The sequence below is a fragment of the Botrytis byssoidea genome (assembly GCF_014898295.1).
Source record: "Botrytis byssoidea strain MUCL 94 chromosome Unknown BBYS_033, whole genome shotgun sequence".
In the NCBI taxonomy this organism is placed as follows: Eukaryota; Fungi; Ascomycota; class Leotiomycetes; order Helotiales; family Sclerotiniaceae; genus Botrytis; species Botrytis byssoidea.
Genome location: NW_024065874.1, coordinates 291,879 through 309,993, shown reverse-complemented (window position 1 = coordinate 309,993; position 18,115 = coordinate 291,879). Strand labels below are relative to the sequence as shown.

Sequence of the window (18,115 nt, the reverse complement as noted above, 5' to 3'; positions counted from 1 at the left end):
GTCACACCAGGAAACAAATGAAATGCTAGTGTGATGGCTCTGGAAGCGATAAGCGATGTTGTTTAGCTCCAGGTAGTTCCCGATAAGTCATCACGAGCCCTGTCACAATTGAATTTTCCGGTGTGAGTATAGCAAAGGCTAGCGATCCCCGTTGCCCACATGGCCCCGGACTCCCACATGACAATACTAAGGTCCCACAACTCCATGATTTTCTGTCCCTGGGGCAAGGCTATCTCAGCCGCGAGGACAGCTCCAACGAATTCGCTTTCAAAGGGTAGACTATTTCCCCCTCTTACATACGCAATCACTGGATTGACAAGGAGTTCAACAACACTTCGAGTTTCCGGCAACGGGTTCGAGGAAACAATAGATTGAAGCCGCGCCTCAGCATTGATGAGGGCACGCTCACTACGCTCGATCTTGGTACCACCGGCTCGGAAGTGCTCCAATGATGGCCTTTCTTGCGGGACCGTGGGAAGAATACCTCTGCTCACAGTGTCAAGGTCAGTTCGACCAAGGAGGGAAATGGGTCTATGGCGACAGTTTGCAAGCTGCCACCAATGTGTAAATAAAATGCACAAAGCGGCAGGATTGAAGGGGTCGTTATCGCGATACCATATTATCGCCCCCATAAAACGCGAGTACACCTCGGCCAGTGGCTCTTCCTCCAACGACCCTCCTGTAAGCGTCGGAATGATGTTGCTAATCTCACCACATGCTATATCTGCTCCCAAATCAATCCAGTCGTGTACCACGCATCCCAGGCCGGCCATCGCCGCCATCTGCTCACCGCCACCACCATCGTAGTAAACGTGACAAAACACGGCATCCGCGAGCTTATAACGGGCCAATCGGGCAAGATCGTTCCATATAACTATACACGGGCGGGAGCGACCCGGATCGGTATCCTCGATAATAGTCTTTTGTCGTAAGCATGAGTAGTTGCAACCCTTGACAACTCGAATGTCAGTGATATGCTCGCCGGCAGAGACAGACGCTTCAGCAATAGCAGCCACTTCAGAAAATGTGGAAGCTAATTTCCCCGCCATTGCAGCACTATCCTTGCCAATCGAGTAATCAAGGACGAAACCCGAGTCCATTATCGCCCATAAGCCAGATATTGACCCGCCATAAACACCGCGGTTATAACCAACCGCCATCGAGAAGATGCTGGTGTTAAGTAGTGGGCCTTCGCAATCCTCCCTCGCGAGGACGTCAATGGTAGCCTGGTCAGTTGAAAGTGCCACTCCGCTCAACTTTGGAGGGAGAGGCTTTCGGACGGAGCACCAGGTTGGTATGATCGCTTCATGTACCTCGGCAAACACGAGACGCTCTGTGATACCTGTCTCGATCACTTTATTCCGCGCAGCCAAGAGCTCTGCAGCATCTGAGAGCATTCCCATGGCGCAATCAACAGCGTCTGCAACGCGTGCGTTGCGTACTCGAGAAATATCGGTAGCGGCGCCCAGAACTCCTCCGGTTCGAGGGGTATCGATTCGACGAGCCAAGGCAACAGTCGTAGTCAAAGTTTTCGTTTCCGCTGAGTAGATTTGGGAAAATTTGCTAGATTCCGTATGTAGAGGGGAAATGCCGTGGGTCTTCAATACCCACGAGGGTGCTCCAAGCGGACATTGCATAGTGGCTCCTTCTGCAACTACATGAGTGGCTTCCCACGTTGAAGAAAGTCTAATGGTAGCGGCAGGATCTGGTGCTGAGGATTCACCCGTTCGCTCACCCCAATGAGACACAACGGGTAGACAATCAAATGCAGGCGAGCGGCTCAACCCACCAGTTACAACCAGTCCTGGGACGAGATCGGATAAGAGCTTCTGTTCAGTTGCAGGCAGTCTAATCTCCCTTGAACGAGAGAGAATCTGATCAAGTTTTGTCTGGGCTTCGCTATCTGCTATGTGTATATGGCGCGCTTTGCGGTATCTCAGCTCTAGCGGCGAGATTTCTGCGATGTTGCAGAGAAAATCTGTTGCATCTCGACATGACATTCGTGTCCCAAAGGACGGCTGTTCTGCAGCTCTGGGGTCGTCGAGTCCACCGCGACTGACTGGCTCTGGGAGAACTTCTACTCGGGCATTGTAAGGCATGATGACACAAATAGGCTTCAGGATCTTTTATATAAAAGAATAGAAATTTAGCACACAAATTTCGATCGATTGCTTGATAATCGAATAACGACTTTTCAGTTCTACAAGTCTACTATTTATCTTTTTTGCTTTCTCTATCATTGCGTCACCAATTCTTGTGATACGATCGGAAATTTAGTGATTCCCAGGCGCCGCTGAATATATTTCGTTACTTTACACAACATTCTGTGTTACATGACGGCTTTATCGAAGCTTGGACATCTGACCCTCGGGTGGAGAGCTGGATATCTGCTTGGCAATGCGCTAGCTTACAGAATGGCTTGCGTCTGGCTGGGGAGAAAGAGAATACATTGTGTACTGAATCATGTTTTGGACCTCGGCTTTCCTTTCTGGGGTGGGCATGTTTGGGTTGGACTATATTCTGTCATTTTTGGAGTTTGGTATGGGGTCTTTCTCAGCTTGAGGAATTAAGCCTGTAGGCTTTTTGTGGGTTTTTGGATCGATCGGATCGAGTGATCGGATGGTATGTAGGATTTTTGGCTTGGTTTTTAAACTTTCATGGTACTCTTTTGAAATGGAAATAGTATAATTTCGCTGTCATTTCTTACTTCAAATCTTTTACCCCGCGTGGGCATTTCCAGGGAAAAAGATGGTTGGATGTATATACATACATATACATCTTCTCCAAAATAACAAGTCCAACATCAAGATTCCACGCTTGGTGATTTTGATATGTAACGTACGCTGTAGATGGTGAAATTAGGTATGACATGCGTGACACTCGAAAATGGGGAAATATTCCCGAACGCGCAGGCTTTGTACGAGGTGGGACTAATGAATCTGATTCTGCGATACTTGGGAGTGATTGGATTTGGAATTGGGGTTGGGAGTTGGAGGCTGAGGGGTGAAGGGGGAGGTGTCTGGAATGTGTGGTGGTGGTGGTAGATATAGACTTACTATCGGGAGTGCTGGTACTGTTATCACTTTATAACAATACCAAAAGAAACGGCGGAAATTCCGTTCGAATGCTAGCGAATATAGGATTTTACCATTAAAGTCCTGATAGCATTTGATTCTTTACAACTCATACTTTGTAGCGTCCGCGCAAAGCTAGAAAGTCTATCACTCCCATAGCCAATCAAGTATTATCCCTTCAAGCCTTCAGATCTTTCAAGCAAGAGAATCAAATCCTACATACGCCCAAATCCCTTCGCAAACACCCATATTTATATTCCCCAAGATGAAATTCATAATCTGTTCCCCATCGAGATCTTCCCAAACTTTACAATTACTTCTTTCCCCTCAGCATTCCTACACCACCAAGCTCAACTAGATCCAGATATATATATAGATATATAATCCTCCAAACCCATCTCATTTCATTTCATCAAAAACTGCGATCTTGGCACAAAGTATACACAGAGAGGCATAGAGATGAGATCCAAAAGCTTGTGTAGTAAAGTGTCTGAAAAGCCGCTGCAAGTTGCTGACTGAATAAACGAATTCTGCAGAGCCTTGGAAGTTATCTTTGGTGCTTCGTTGTTGTTATTGTTGTTGTGGGTAATTTCTCATCATCATCTATCGACAGATCTGCGTTTTTATACTTGTTTTTACCCTCCATCTTTGCTGTCGGTTAGTGTTATTATCATCCGTCTTGAAACACAGTAAGGAGTCTCCATAGATAATAAAAATACCTCATATAATTCTACGATCTATTCATTGCGTATAGTGGAAACTACTAATCGTATCCTTCTCTATTTAAGTTTTCATCTTTCTCGTGAAATCTTATCCACATCTTATTGCTTGGAGGAAAAAGAAGGTGATTTTATAGTCTCGGATGATGATATCGCTTTCCTAATGCAGCTGCAGAGTATGAAGAGGTGAGGGATTTTCAGTCTTGTATGTCATTCTCTCTCTCTTTATATCTTCTCATATGATGACCGACGACTCTCGATTGTTAAGATGAACTTTCGGGAATTATCTCAAAGCGGCGTCTGGACGCTTAAATCAGTTTACTCATCAACTGTCATTTCCTGATTTTGTTGATATCACTACTATCGTTTCTCTCTCTCCCCAAGTCTCCTAAATTAGCACTAAAAGACATATATCTCATCATCACTGTTTCTCATCTCACTACTATTTGCTATCCTCTTATGTTTATCTATCAAAAAGATGTCAATATACCAACAAGCACAAGAAATAAGGGCTATCTCAACTCAAAATTTACCGAGTTCTTCATCATTCCTTCCCTTCTTCCTTTCTCATCATTCTATCACACATTCATCCCACTCCTTCTCAATCACAGTAAACTTTGTCCGTGGTCAGTTGGATTACCACCGTCAATCCTTGCACACACTCAAACACTCCAACATTTAATCATCCAAAATATTAATTCTCATCCATCTCGTTATCAGATGCTTTCAAATATACCTCTACCCCAATTTCGTACCTCGACTCTCATCTCCCCCCAACACCCGCATTCTCAAGACAGGAAACCAAGCTCCCCACGTTCTGCATTCTTGACATCTTCTCATCCCCCGCGCTTCTGGGATGCAATGATCTTCATAGAAAAGTAATTTCCATCCCCGCTCGCTTCTCTCAACCAACTGCAGATACAAACTCCCGGTCTCACTACTGTAGATAATCCCATTTCCCGCTCAAAGAACCCCTCAAATAATAACATCAACAGTACCCAGTACTTTCAACCCGTAACATGCCATTCCCATTCCAAGAATCGTCTAGAACACCTGTAATTGTTACCCTCTAATCAAATCAAATTACCCCTATAGTCAATCATGATCATCACATCTCCCACCAAACTCAAACCTTCCACTTCCAAAACATCCTCTTCTCATCTCATAGGAAAACCCCCTATCCATTGATTCGCTGAACATCGGACTCTCCAACTCTCCCTTCCAAGTCCTACCCAGTATCCAATATCAAATATCCCCAACACCACCTACTCAAGACCGCCTGCTCCATCCTTTCTAAATCCAACGTCAATTACTACAAACTCTACTCATTATTAATTCTTGACTACCCATTCCCATTCCCCATCCTCCCTCATACCCATTCCCATATGACACCTACCCATATCCACATATCCACTCCAATCCCCCATCCCCGACCCCACTCATCTCATCTCATCTCATCTCATCTCCTCCCCCCTCACTCCCCTCCCCTCCACCACAAACATCCAATATCCAATATCCAACATCCAACATAAATCCATTCCAGCAAATCCATCTCATCTCATCACATCAACCAACTCAATCCTCACATCTCCACTCCACACCTCGATTGATCAACATTATACCTATAACACCAAGATATCAACATATAGGACATATAAACATATTGGAAAAAATCATCTATTTCTATAGCTCATTCATGAGCATGAGTATGAATGAGTATGGCACTGATCTCGAGTACCTAGATACCAAATATAAATCTCTTTCCTGTATCGTCCCACCCATTCTTTCATCCTCTTCTATCTCCCATCCATCTACCACTGACCAATCCACCACCAACCACCATCCTCACAAGTTAATAAAGAAAGACACCTCTCCAATTCAAACCCCAAATCTCAAGCCTCAACGCGAACTCCGATTCTAACTCCCCATTGCGATTGTTGATAATTTATCGTCTTATCTTAATGCATTAATCAAATTTCATTCAATCCAAACAACTCAATCAATCCAATCGAATAGCAATTGCAAATCCGAGTCAAAAAAACACCACGCCATTCAAGCAAACCATACTTTTCCTACCAACCCCGAGATATTCAACCAGGATATAAAAAATAAACAAACTTTTCATATCCATTCTGAAGATCGCCTAACCCAACCGACCCTTTTAAAGACCCTTTATAGAACCAAATCAATTCAAAAAGATATTTGATCCTGATGATTAAGAGGATCTTTGTTTCTTATTTGGTCTCTCTGCTTCATTCGATTCTTCTTCTTCATCATCATCACCATCTGATTCAAAATCTGCATCTGATAGTGCATCTTGTTCTTGTGCTGCGGCTATAATTATATGTTAATATATGTCTCATAATACAGAAGCAAGTAATTGCTCATTGGGGAATTAAAGGGTAGACCGACTAAAATATTTGATGGCACCAGGCCATAGATCTTCCGTAATAGCAATGGCAAGATCATCACCATCTGGAAAGATTTCCAATTTCATTCCCAAGTCATCTTCATCATCTTCCTCATCTTCCTCTACCTCATCATTATCCGATTCGACCACCTTCTTTCCATCTTTTCGAGCTTTCCTCTTTGCTAAATCTCTCGCATTTGCTTCTATACTTTCTGCCTCACTAACTTTTCGACCAATAAATCCAAACCATGCGAAGAAACTTAAACCTCCCATACTTGTATTGTTCATTTTCTTCTCGAGAGATTTGTGTTGTGGAGTCATTTTCGAAGTTTCCTTTCGTTCTGCATCCCAAGCATCACAAACCATATCCAGTAAACCTCCGGTTAAATCTTTTCCCTTTTTCCAATGAATCCTAACAGGTTCACTGACCAAACCACACCAACCTCCAAGACTCTTTCGATACCAGAACTTCTTGACCAATTTATCATCTGTAAAATATTCATTTGGAGAGAAAATCCATGTAATTGATACAGATCTTGGATCTCCTCCCTTGGTGGACTGTGGATCATCGAGTTCGAAATGCGATACATGTAGGGAGATAAGTGAGGAAAGTAGAAGAGCGGAATCGGAAGGTTGAATATATTGATCTATATCTGGAGGAGCTTGTTCGAGTACCAAGGCCCAGAAATTAGGAATCTGAGAGATAGTTTTGTTGCGACGGGCATACAGAGGTTGAGTGAGGGAAACTTGTTGACGAACTGATCAAAAGTTAGTCAATTGAATTGTAAACACATCAAACCATAGAAAGAGTATTGGCAGATCCTATAAAGAAACATAAACAATAAACGTATATATGTACATCCATGGGATGTCGCACAAAAAGATGGACCTGATTTGATCTTGATCTGATTAAGTCCAAAAGTCGTAGCGCACTTTAACCCCTCCACAGTAGGCAAATCACAGTACCTCCAACGTCATAACAGAAGAGGAACGAAGAAAATAAAATATGACATACTGATTTCTGTTTCAACATCATCAAATTCTCTTTCAATTTCAGCCAAATCTTCGTAGGAAACGGGGGTATCTTCTAAAGCTGCTGCCATGGCTGCGGTTGTAAATGCGAAGGTTTGTCGCATAGCCAAGCTAGAATTTATACGCGTGAGTGGAGGATTTCGCGTATGCAGGAAAGGGCGAGGGGTACCGGGAACGAAGTAAGGGCGGGCTGGCCTGTGGTGATCACTTTCGACTTTCTTGTGTATTGTATGCGTATTTTTTCATGAAATTCAAGAGAGAGACAGAAGAGAACGAATGGCACTATTATCCTTATATCGGAATTGAAAAGAATTGAAGGCTTGGCAAAAGAAATAAAAATTGTATGTCACCTGGATTGATGGAGTGGTTAGACTTGAGTGTAAGTCGGACTTTATCTCGGGACCGAGTCTTGTGGAGTTTGAAGCTTTTAATCAGATGGATGTTTAATGGAAATGGCAATGATGTGAACTAGGTAGGTAGGAGGTCAGGTAAGGTCTCTGGATAGTCTGGGTGGTCTGGATGGTCTGGATGGTAAGAACTGAATGGTAAGAAGGAGAGTAGGAGTGGTGGTAGTAATGGGGAGTGAAGATTTGACTTGATGTTGATAATGTTTGATGGCATTGTCGTCGTGAAGGGAATTGGATGATATTTATGAAGATGAAATATAAATATATATAAAGAAAAGAAAGTATATTTTGTTATGTATTTGCTTGGATGATTGAATGCTTGGATGCTTGGAAGGGTTGGGATCATGAATGAACTTCATTCACCAGTGAAGGACTCTCTCTCTCTCTCTCTCGCTTTGGTCCTTTGGGATGATTTTTGATAAGAGGATCGATCAATAATCTCGGTGGTGTGTACGTAGTCGTCAGGATGACGCCTCAATATAGAAAGAAAGTCTTGGTACGGATGGATAGAGCCTGTCGAGTGTGTCAAGACCATTCGAGCCATTCAAATGAAAAGTTAATTGATTCCCTGGTACGGAGTTGCATGAAAAGGGAAGAGGAGGGAAGGAAGAGAAGATTGATTGGGTACAAGGTCGCATCAAACATGCGATTGTGAACAAGTGTAATTTTCTTGGAATAACCTCAATTTTGGCGACGGGACATGGATAGGTTTACTTCCGTGTGGGAGAGGAGACTAAGAGACTAGTATGTAGGTGGGTAGGTATGACAATCAATCTTTCAATCATTCAATCATCATTCAATAAAACGATATAAGATCTTATTTACATATTACCAACATCTATATAATATTTATATGCTACCTAGTAGATACTGGTACTCATTACATACCTACCCATTAATAAGCTGCTAACCTCTCACGTGACTCTCATAGACTGACGCTTGGAGTGAAGTTTGCTTTTCCTTACTAAATTTCAACTATATCCTCCATCCTCTACCCTCAATTCTCATTGGTCAATTACGTTATAGTTTTCCTTTCGTGAATGATGATTGACTGCAAAATTATAGATGTGGATGTTTCTGAATAATTCAATCATACATTCATTCATGTGAACACAATCAATTTTTCTTATCTTCACATTACATTCATTTATTGAATCTAGACCACGACGACGACCGTATCATCACATTTGATCACATCTCATCACTTCACTCTTTCGTGTGGTGTTGGATCTTCAAACGAGACTGTACTTTGACTTCGATTTGGTCAAACAATCTCCCGCCATATTCTTCTCGTGCTATCAAGGAAATTAAAACCTCCTTCCCTTCGTTGCTCAAGCTGTATTTGAACCCCACACATACCGATTCCAAGTACAGGCCCTTTACGGATCAGTCTCCTAGCGATCCATACATTTCTCCTCTCACTTCAGTATTTCCTTAACCACGTACCATCACATCACCATGTCCACCATGGCGACACAATCTTATCCAGAGGGTAGAGTCCTCATCATTATGACAGGAGGTACCATTTGTATGAAGTCTTCACCGGAAGGCTTGGTTCCAGCAAGAGGGTTCCTCAAGGAAGGAATGGCCACTAGACCGTCATTCAACGATGGCTCAAATCCAGGTGAGAGAGTTTTCTTCTTGTGTGAATTTTCTGTTATACAATTACAATCACACGCGCGGTGAGCGTACACAGTCCAGAATTCAAATTTAAACATTCAGTCTGATGAAGGGTATTTCAATTTCCACACGTGAATCGACATTGACAAGCATTTCATGGTCAAATCCAAAATGTTACATTGAAATACAATCTGTTGTCCATCGGGACATCAAAACACTCAAATTCGAAGGGCCATTGAATCGAAAACCATCCAGGTCTGAAGTTTCACTTGGTTGTCAAATTCGGATTCGGGCAATCGTTGAAAATTGCTCTAAAAGTCTAGATTATTCGACTTTAACATCTTCTTCATTCTGTCGTTCATTGTGTGATAGTATGGTTCCAGACTCTTCTGATGTTCACATCAGTATGATATGTTTTCGGATCGTCGAGAGCTGGACAATCTTCAATGACGTCCAATGTTTTCAATTTCGAACACAATCAAAATATTTACGCCGATATGACGAAACTCGTGTAAGGTCGCTAGGAAGTGTTCGCTGAGTGTTACATAATTCGAAGATCTCAAGGGACTTCTTGTATACATAATCGCGTCTCCAAGTTACACTGAATGGCTCCAGTGAGTCTCTTCGAACCAATGCATTTCGGAACATGTCAGTGGTAGTCCTTCGGTGACATCTCAGTTTATTCTCATTGAATGATCTATATTAAGAAATATCACACGCATCCCATCGTCGTTCATTGCATTGCATTATCTCCGCTTTGGATACCTACGCATTGCTTTATTCCGACAACGATAATCCACCGCATACGCAATATGTTACGGAGAATTAATTAGTGACTAACTTGTACTCAGATCCTATGCCAGTCATGACCACCAACACTACAGAAGAATATTTACCCAGTTTACGTACTCCTCCAAGCACGTATTCTCGACACGTTCGTTACACCTTGTACGAATTTCCCGTCTTGCTAGATTCTTCATCAATATCTTCAAATGGCTGGACACAAATTGCTACCACGATTGAAAGAAATTATCACTTATTTGATGGTTTCGTGGTTCTTCATGGTACAGATAGTTTGGCATACACGAGTTCAGCTTTATCTTTTATGATGTCCCATCTTGGAAAACCTGTTATTCTTACGGGATCTCAAGCTTCAATCTTTGCTCTTCAATCTGATGCCGTGGATAACCTCCTTGGATCATTAATCATAGCCGGAACTTTCATGATTCCGGAAGTGTGTCTCTTCTTCCATCACAACTTATTCCGTGGCAATCGCACTACCAAAGTTTCGGCTACCTCCTTTGATGCTTTTGCTTCACCAAATTGTGAACCTTTAGCAAAGGTGACTGCTTTAGGAGCAACGGTCAATTGGAATCTCGTTCGTCGTCCACGATCAATTGCTAAGTTCGGGGTACAATTAAATCTTGATACTTCCCACGTAGCATGCCTTCGTATCTTCCCTGGTATCAAACCAGAAATGATCGATGCCGTCCTTCGGATTCCAAACCTCCGCGGCTTGATTCTCGAAACTTTCGGGGCTGGTAATGCACCCAGTGGAGATGATGGAAGTATGATCAAAATCATGAAAGAAGCATGTGAGCGAGGTGTAATCATAGTTAACGTATCACAATGCCACTCCGGTTCCGTCTCCCCACTGTACGCACCAGCCACCATTTTAGGCAGAGCAGGTGTAGTTTTCGGTCACGACTTGACAACTGAAGCTGCCCTCACTAAACTTTCATTCCTCCTCGCTCTTCCAGATCTTTCATACGACGATGTCACTATGCAAATGCAATGTTCTATTCGTGGAGAAATGACCGAAGAAGGTAGCACAGCTTTTTCACATCCCCCGAGCGAAGTCGCAGTTACAGCTCAACAACACGCTTTTACGGGATTAGGATACGCTATTGAAAAAGGTGACACGGATGCCATCATCAATATCCTCGACCATGATCGAGCTGGTCTTCTTCAAACAACCGATTACGTAGGAAATACCGCTTTACATTTAGGGGCTGTAGGTCCTTCAGTAGACTTGCTAAGAGAAGTAGGTAGTGCTTCCGCTTAGATCATTCTCTATTTTCTTGCCTGTATATTTATCCAGGTTCCTAATTCTTCGGAATCTTGTCCGATGGTGAAAAGTTTTGATTTTCTCTTCTACAATGGAGCCGTATATCGCATTAACGTACGCAATTATATCTTACTCAAATCATTTGAAGTGTTCAAATCATTTGTTTTTTTGCACTATTTATCTAAAGAGTTTGAGTCATTCAAAGATTCAGGAGTTTTCAAAAGCACATATACATCAATTTGAAGGACTCCAAATATCTGGAATCTTTATATATAAGTTATGACATGTTTTCGATATTGTATATCCTTGAGTGAGACAGTGAAATCTCATCTCACAGCCTGAAGCTCCTTCACATATCATGTCATTCTGTTTGCTAGTCCAGACAAATAATCGCATGTCACTAAATCCTCAGTCTCCTCAGATTTCCTCTTCATATCCCTCCAACTTTTGGGCAAATTTCCTGAATTCCTCTCCTTCCCTGACTCATCGTCTCTCCATCTCCCATCTCAAAATCTCACCCTCAGTTCCCTTGAATTTCCCCTATCAATCTGACTAAACACTTACTAACCCCAACCCACAAATAGTTACTCAAGCGCGGCGCAAGCGTACACGCCCGTAATAAAGCGGGGAATACCCCATTGTTTTTGGCGAGGAAGGCGGGGGAGAAGCAGAAGGAACATGTGAAGGTTTTGGAGGAGGCGGGGGGTCATTTGTGGGTTGAGGAGAGGGAGGAGGTTGTAGGGTAGAGATGGGGATGGGGGTGGCTGAAAGGGGAGGGGTGAGGGGAAGGTGGTAGATGGGATGAGTGATGGAAAATGAAAAATGTGATGATGAATACGATGAGAGATGAGAAATGAGAAATGAAGGGGTTGAGAATTGGCACTGGAAATAAAGGTTGTTATAGATACTACAGAATACAAACATTAAACCCACTCCACATTCAGTAATACGAGATGAGATGAGATGAGTTGAGTTGAGAGTTAAATATCTGATTAAACTCTCTTCGCCTCTCTCAACAAGGGAAAAATAGGCCCCCTTTTATAATTGATATCTTTTTCATCACTTTGCATACCTATAGAATATTTTGATGTTTTGATGAACTTATATATGTATACATACATCCTCATCCTTATAAATCGTACCAATCACATCACGCCTCACTTATCATCCATCACCTCTCACTCCTTAATCACCACTACTCACTCCTCTTTCCGTGGGAAATAAATGGACGAATAAAGACCGGAATTAGTCATAGATATATATATATTTTTCAGACTCTAGACTTGAGACTTCAGACTGCTTAGTCTAGTTTCCGGAGTTGAGAAAGTATTTGAAAGAGTATTTGAAAAAGAGAATAAAATGAACCAAACCAAAATCAGGTATTGATGCACCCATTGATGAATAAATGATTAAAATAAATCATTAGCACTCACAATAAAATAATGGGAGAGTTTCGCGTCATAGTTGGTTGGTTGTAGAGGTTGTAGATCATCTCTCATAAATGTAGTTAGTATCTGCGATTTGAAATTATAGGTGTAGATTGGTGTAGATTGATGATTTGGAGGGGGAGAGATAAGGCGTGGTTTGCATGTATGTCGATGTGTATATGTGCATTGCGGACTGTGGTTTTGGAAATTGGGATGTTGGTTTTCTTTACTCGCTTCTGGGAGAAGAGGTGAGGTATACGCATGCCTGTGTTGAGCGATATTCTTGGGCGGTTATTCCTGGATGATGGGGGTAGCTTGATTTGTTAGGATATGTGCGGGCTCGTAGTGAAACTGATGTCCTTTACATCTTTTGCTTTTGTACCGTTTGCAATACGGTGTCAAACGCATCCTAGAGAAAGAATATTTCTTACCCTCGCAATGCTCCAGTCTCACCTTGTTGCCTCCATTTCCCTTCTTCGTAGCATGTTCCTCGGCTGGCTTTAGTTCAATTCTGTTGAGTGATCAGCCTGATCGATTATCTTTATTATTCAGATCCATGGTCTTGTCGGAGCATATATACTATTTCTCTCCATCTATCGTCGCTGAGTTCGATAGGAGCATGTATTATAGTAACTCATTGAACTGTTGCTGCTATCGCTAATGGCATGTTGTGGACATTGAAGAAGCGAGTAAAAGGGCGTAGATGAAGATTTACATACGGTGTTCTTAAACGGTAATAATAGCACTTGTTACATGACTGCGCACGTCAGATAGACTGAGCTACAGCCTCGAAACTAACGAGGCAGTTTCAAATTATTTGCAGAGTTAGCCAATCACTCGGAAGGAAGTTTTGGACTCTGCGAGGTTCCGTCTGGTGTAGCCACACCGAATAAGTCTCCATGAGATCTGGGCAACAACAGATTAAAGATTATAAGTTACTGTTGGCTGATTCGATGTGTCAAGTAGGTAGGTAGCCTGGCTGTTCGTTGGAAGATAAAATGCCCATCTATGGTTGCTTGCGGAGGCGCACATTTCACCATCAAACAGATTTTTGATCAACGAGGCATGCTATCCTTTCCAACTTTTTAATCGTCATTATTCACTGGCTTGTAACTTTCCATGCATCAAAAGTCAGCGCTACACCCGCAAACAAAACTCAATAGAAGTATCTTCTTCCGTGTCCCGTTTGTGGGAGGAGGTCAACGAAATCTTTATTCTCGGAATGGCCAACCAGACTTTATGAGGTTTCGTGAAGCCTTTTGCCTTAAAAACTGGAAAGTATCAGGAAATTGCAGGTCTTTATAGTAATTGGTAGAATCTGTGAACATGAAATATAAGTATGAAAGATCATGTTGATCGTGAGATAGACTTTGACTCTACTAGAGGTAAAGGTGTGAGCATATCCATAACGCGACCGCGGATTAGTAGTTTCTCGCCAAATAAAGTTAGTATATGGTGAAAATAGTCGGAGCTCGATAAATGTGCACCTGCCTGTCCGGGAAAATTTTTGGTAAAATATTGTGAATCTTCGATACAAGGTGAACTCCATCTCATTTATATACGGAATAACCTGCTATGATTTCTAAAATCTGCATCTCTTGGTCGTTTCTATGAACTAGATTGCGCTTGAACAGGATGTTTCCATGCCATATACCCAACGTAAGCCTGAAAGCTGCCCAAAGCCAGACTCAACAACCCTAGGAAAATCGCAAACAGAACACCGGCGATGGTAGCCATCATCACGAACCTTGGGCTACTCTTTCGCTCAAACCATTTTTCAAAACCTCTAGGGGTGGGATTCATTAATTCTTGGTGTAAATCTACCAATCGCGCCCCGAAATATTGATACTGGATATCCTGCTCCTCTGCGTTGCGAATTGACGCGCTCTCATATCGAAGAATATCAGCTAGAGGATTAGAAAGTCAGCTAACAATATCAGATCGCTGAGGGAGTTCTCAAGCATACGATCAAAATTACAAGTTGAAGTCGAGGTCAGCGATAATAGCAGCTCCCTAGATTTGACATCTGCGACATCAAAGATAACCTTCTGTATGGAATCCAGCACCTCAATAACAAGTCCACGAGGGAGCGCGCCACTAGAATTTACCAACATTAGTAATGTACTTTCTATTGGTTTTTTTAACGCTAATCATCAGAATGCAAGCTGTATTATTCTCAACTTACATTCGAATTAGATCGGATACAGATAAACTTTGCGGTTGTTCTTTTGTAAGCCTCAATTGCTCTTTCAAGAAAGCAGTATGGTGGAAAATTTCGACAACTCCCGATTTTCTGTCAAGTCTCAAATGATTCCTCAGGTCGTCTGTTGGTTGAAACAACAGTCGCGCATTCTTCTTCAACTTGGTTGCCAAAAGTTCGCTCTTGATCTTATCAATGCTTGGATGGGATGTTTTTGGGAATACGTCGTTAAGAAACTGCGAAAACGTGTCATTGAGATGCCAACGTGCTCGTTCCCATACTCTAGCAGGACAGAAGATTGACGAGATACTGAACAGTTGATCATCACCAGCACCTGAACAGCTAGATTGAGAGCACGCTCTTGATACGGTCGCGTGGGACGATCAGTAAAGAGTTTCTCCAGTAGTTCTGCTTTGCTGAGCTCAGGACTGGATTTCAATTGTTCGATTATTCGGAATAGGTCACTGTAAGACGACAGACCAGGCGACTGACCAGCGACTATATTGCACTTGTAACCACTTGTGGATATCTTGAAGAACTCGAAATATCGACTGAGCGTTGTTGATCTAGACCACGAGCAATTTGGAGTTTTGCAAAGCGTCTCTGCCAGACAGTCTGTACATATGAACCAAGACCACAAAATCGTCGCAAGGGCCTGCAGTTGAGGGGTAGTGACTGTTTCAAGTGGATATTCCAAGGTCATACTTGATGAATCACAGGGAAGTTACTTTGCTCGTTGTCGCTTTTGTTGTGAATTTGCATTTACTTATGTTCAATGTTTCTCAAAGAAGATCAATAAGACTCTGGTCTGTTATCGCGAAAGGGGCTGTGATGTTACATTTCAGAGGCCCAAGGATGCATGATTTGGAAACATTTACCATGTCAGCGAATAAAGCATCCAAGACCACCCCCTTGAGTGTCAACTCAATCCAATGAAGCCCCTGTTCAATTAACTGCAGCTTCAGCCACCTCACACTACAATGTCATCAAGACTTTATAACTATAGAACTTTTGTGGTGCTAGCTAACCACGAAATTTACATTTGACTCAAGTTCTTCAGTGCAGTCTGGAACGACAAGTGCCAATAGCAATCCCACTTTTCTTATTCAGGCATATCCACCATGGACTCAGACAATCATTCCACAGCCTTACCAGTCACACGCAATGAACCGAAGGACGATTCAGGATACGCTTCGCAAGAACCTTCGCCTCCACCGAATAGTTCGAGGTCCTTTTCCGATCGTGCCATTGCAAAAGGGAAAAGTATAATGCCTAACTACATTCGAAATCGTAAACTGCGATGTTATGAGGATAAACAAATTCCGGAGCTGACATGGAAGCGTCTTGAAGACCTACGTAAGCAATACGCAGAAAGTCTTAATAACTTCACACGCGGTCTGCCCAATTGCACCTCGATCTTGATGACTTTGAAGGTCTTGGGAGAAAATGAAGAGAGCGCAGAACCTTGGGTATATATTCAATGTGATAAGGCAGTTGTCGGAAAGATTACCAGATTTTTCCAAAGAAGTGTGATTAGGTATGATTTCGAACCACCTCAGCCCGATGATCGTTTCCCCCGTTTGAGAGTATTCATTCACTCGCAAAAGCCGAGGCCACTCGTCGCGACCGGCATACGCAGGGTCGCCAACGAGGATCGAGATTTTTATTCCCCGGCAGAATCAGAAGGAAATGAAATATATGTGTTAAAGTCGGATGTCACACCAAGCGTTCGTCGTGGCACGCAAATCATGACAGAATGTTCGCATGGGGTGCGCCAGGCCGTCATGGGGGGGCTTATCAAGACGATAGACTCGGGAAAGCTGGAAACAGTCTATGGAATGACTGTAGGTCATTTCGTCTTTGAAGGGTCGTATGACGACGGCGAAAATTCTCCAGTGAGCGACTCTGACGAAGAATATGACGAGGATGTAGAATCTTTCGAACTTGAATTGGGTTTTATTGAAGCTAAATCAGAGGATGAGAACAATCTACATGTTGTGGATAAAAGGGACTTTGAAGTTGATGGGAAGGTGAACATGGACAAATGGTCAAGGTTAGGAAAGCTTTCCATGGCCTCCCATAATCTCTCTGAAGATGGAAGCAATCTTGATTGGGGATTGATAACTATCCACAAACACTCCCATGGCCTCCCAAATCCCTCATTGGACATACATCCAGCACCAACCAATCCTGGAGGGGGACAGTCCTCGGTAAAAATGAATTCTGCCCGAGGGACACTGAATGGGATTTTACATGGCTCATGGTCGTATATAATGCTCCCTCCAGGCAAGGTGTTGGTCCGAACGTATCTTCTATCACTTTCGGACGGTGAGAGTAAGTAAACAAATCTCACATCAACGTACTTAAGTCTATAAGAATACGAAATCGCGATGGCTCTATCTAGTACAATGACACTGACCACACTATAGGCCTTCAGGTTGGTGATAGCGGTGCTTGGATCATTGATTCATCAGATTCGACGAAAGTTTTTGGACATCTCGTTGCTTCGGACGTGTTCGGCCACGGATATGTCATTCCAATGTATGACACGCTTGAAGATATCCAGAACGGACTTGCACGGTTGTCCTCAAAATCCTTCTCAGTGACTCCTGCCTACAGGATGAAGTCGACTCCCATCCCCGGAGCAGCTAACACACGGTATGCATGGAGGGGTGAGCTGTCCTGAGCACTAGAAATTTTTGAAAGAACGGAACTGACTTTTATACAGACAAAGAAGAAATGGATCTGGAGAAAGCCTTTTTGAGGCATGAAAAGAGCTATCAAGACAAGGAGGTTGAGCTTTTAGAGGCAGGGGAGGATGTTGACAACAATAAAGATTTGCAAGATATCGGACGCGCTCGCGATATCGCCAATATATATCATCTGATAAGAAAAGCCGAGTTGCGTTACGATATGAAACTTGCAGCTCAGCTCAAGATGGAACTTGAGAAGCTGCCAGGGTACAAAGACTATATTATCTCGTCTGAATCGGGTACTACCGGGCCGCAGGAGTTGTCAATTACGCATGACACCGAAGGTCCTACGGGCGAAAAGACCCCAGAAGGCGAATTCGATGAAGGAAAGGGGTCGACATGAACGTTTTATTCATAATTTCCAAGCAAACGTTGGAGATTTGCGTAACTGTTTTTAACATCCTT

General features: G+C 42.8%; 5 protein-coding genes across 5 annotated transcripts; 2 read left to right on the top strand and 3 right to left on the bottom strand.

Annotated features, from left to right (window-relative positions):
- Positions 1-62: 62 nt before the first annotated feature.
- On the bottom strand, positions 63-2,099 carry EAE97_011142 (uncharacterized protein; the record flags this gene model as incomplete). Its single annotated transcript, XM_038881657.1, has 1 exon — positions 63-2,099. The coding sequence occupies one exon, from the start codon at positions 2,097-2,099 to the stop codon at positions 63-65; it is 2,037 nt and encodes a 678-aa protein (XP_038727584.1).
- Positions 2,100-5,470: 3,371 nt separating this feature from the next.
- EAE97_011141 (uncharacterized protein) lies at positions 5,471-8,415 on the bottom strand. Its single transcript, XM_038881656.1, has 3 exons — positions 7,219-8,415; positions 6,206-6,961; positions 5,471-6,127 (listed from the first exon to the last, which is right to left on the bottom strand). Exons 1-3 carry the CDS (start codon positions 7,337-7,339, stop codon positions 6,009-6,011), a joined length of 996 nt encoding a protein of 331 aa, XP_038727583.1. The 5' UTR covers positions 7,340-8,415; the 3' UTR covers positions 5,471-6,008.
- Positions 8,416-9,100: 685 nt separating this feature from the next.
- EAE97_011140 (uncharacterized protein) lies at positions 9,101-12,076 on the top strand (the record flags this gene model as incomplete). The annotated part of the gene is made up of 3 exons (XM_038881655.1): positions 9,101-9,266; positions 10,114-11,306; positions 11,915-12,076. 3 exons carry the CDS (start codon positions 9,101-9,103, stop codon positions 12,074-12,076), a joined length of 1,521 nt encoding a protein of 506 aa, XP_038727582.1.
- A 2,289-nt stretch (positions 12,077-14,365) lies between these two features.
- Positions 14,366-15,660, bottom strand: EAE97_011139 (uncharacterized protein; the record flags this gene model as incomplete). The annotated part of the gene is made up of 4 exons (XM_038881654.1): positions 14,366-14,664; positions 14,724-14,854; positions 14,943-15,193; positions 15,223-15,660. 4 exons carry the CDS (start codon positions 15,658-15,660, stop codon positions 14,366-14,368), a joined length of 1,119 nt encoding a protein of 372 aa, XP_038727581.1.
- A 418-nt stretch (positions 15,661-16,078) lies between these two features.
- EAE97_011138 (uncharacterized protein) lies at positions 16,079-18,053 on the top strand (the record flags this gene model as incomplete). The annotated part of the gene is made up of 3 exons (XM_038881653.1): positions 16,079-17,291; positions 17,387-17,629; positions 17,686-18,053. The coding sequence occupies 3 exons, from the start codon at positions 16,079-16,081 to the stop codon at positions 18,051-18,053; spliced, it is 1,824 nt and encodes a 607-aa protein (XP_038727580.1).
- Between the last annotated feature and the right edge of the window lie 62 nt (positions 18,054-18,115).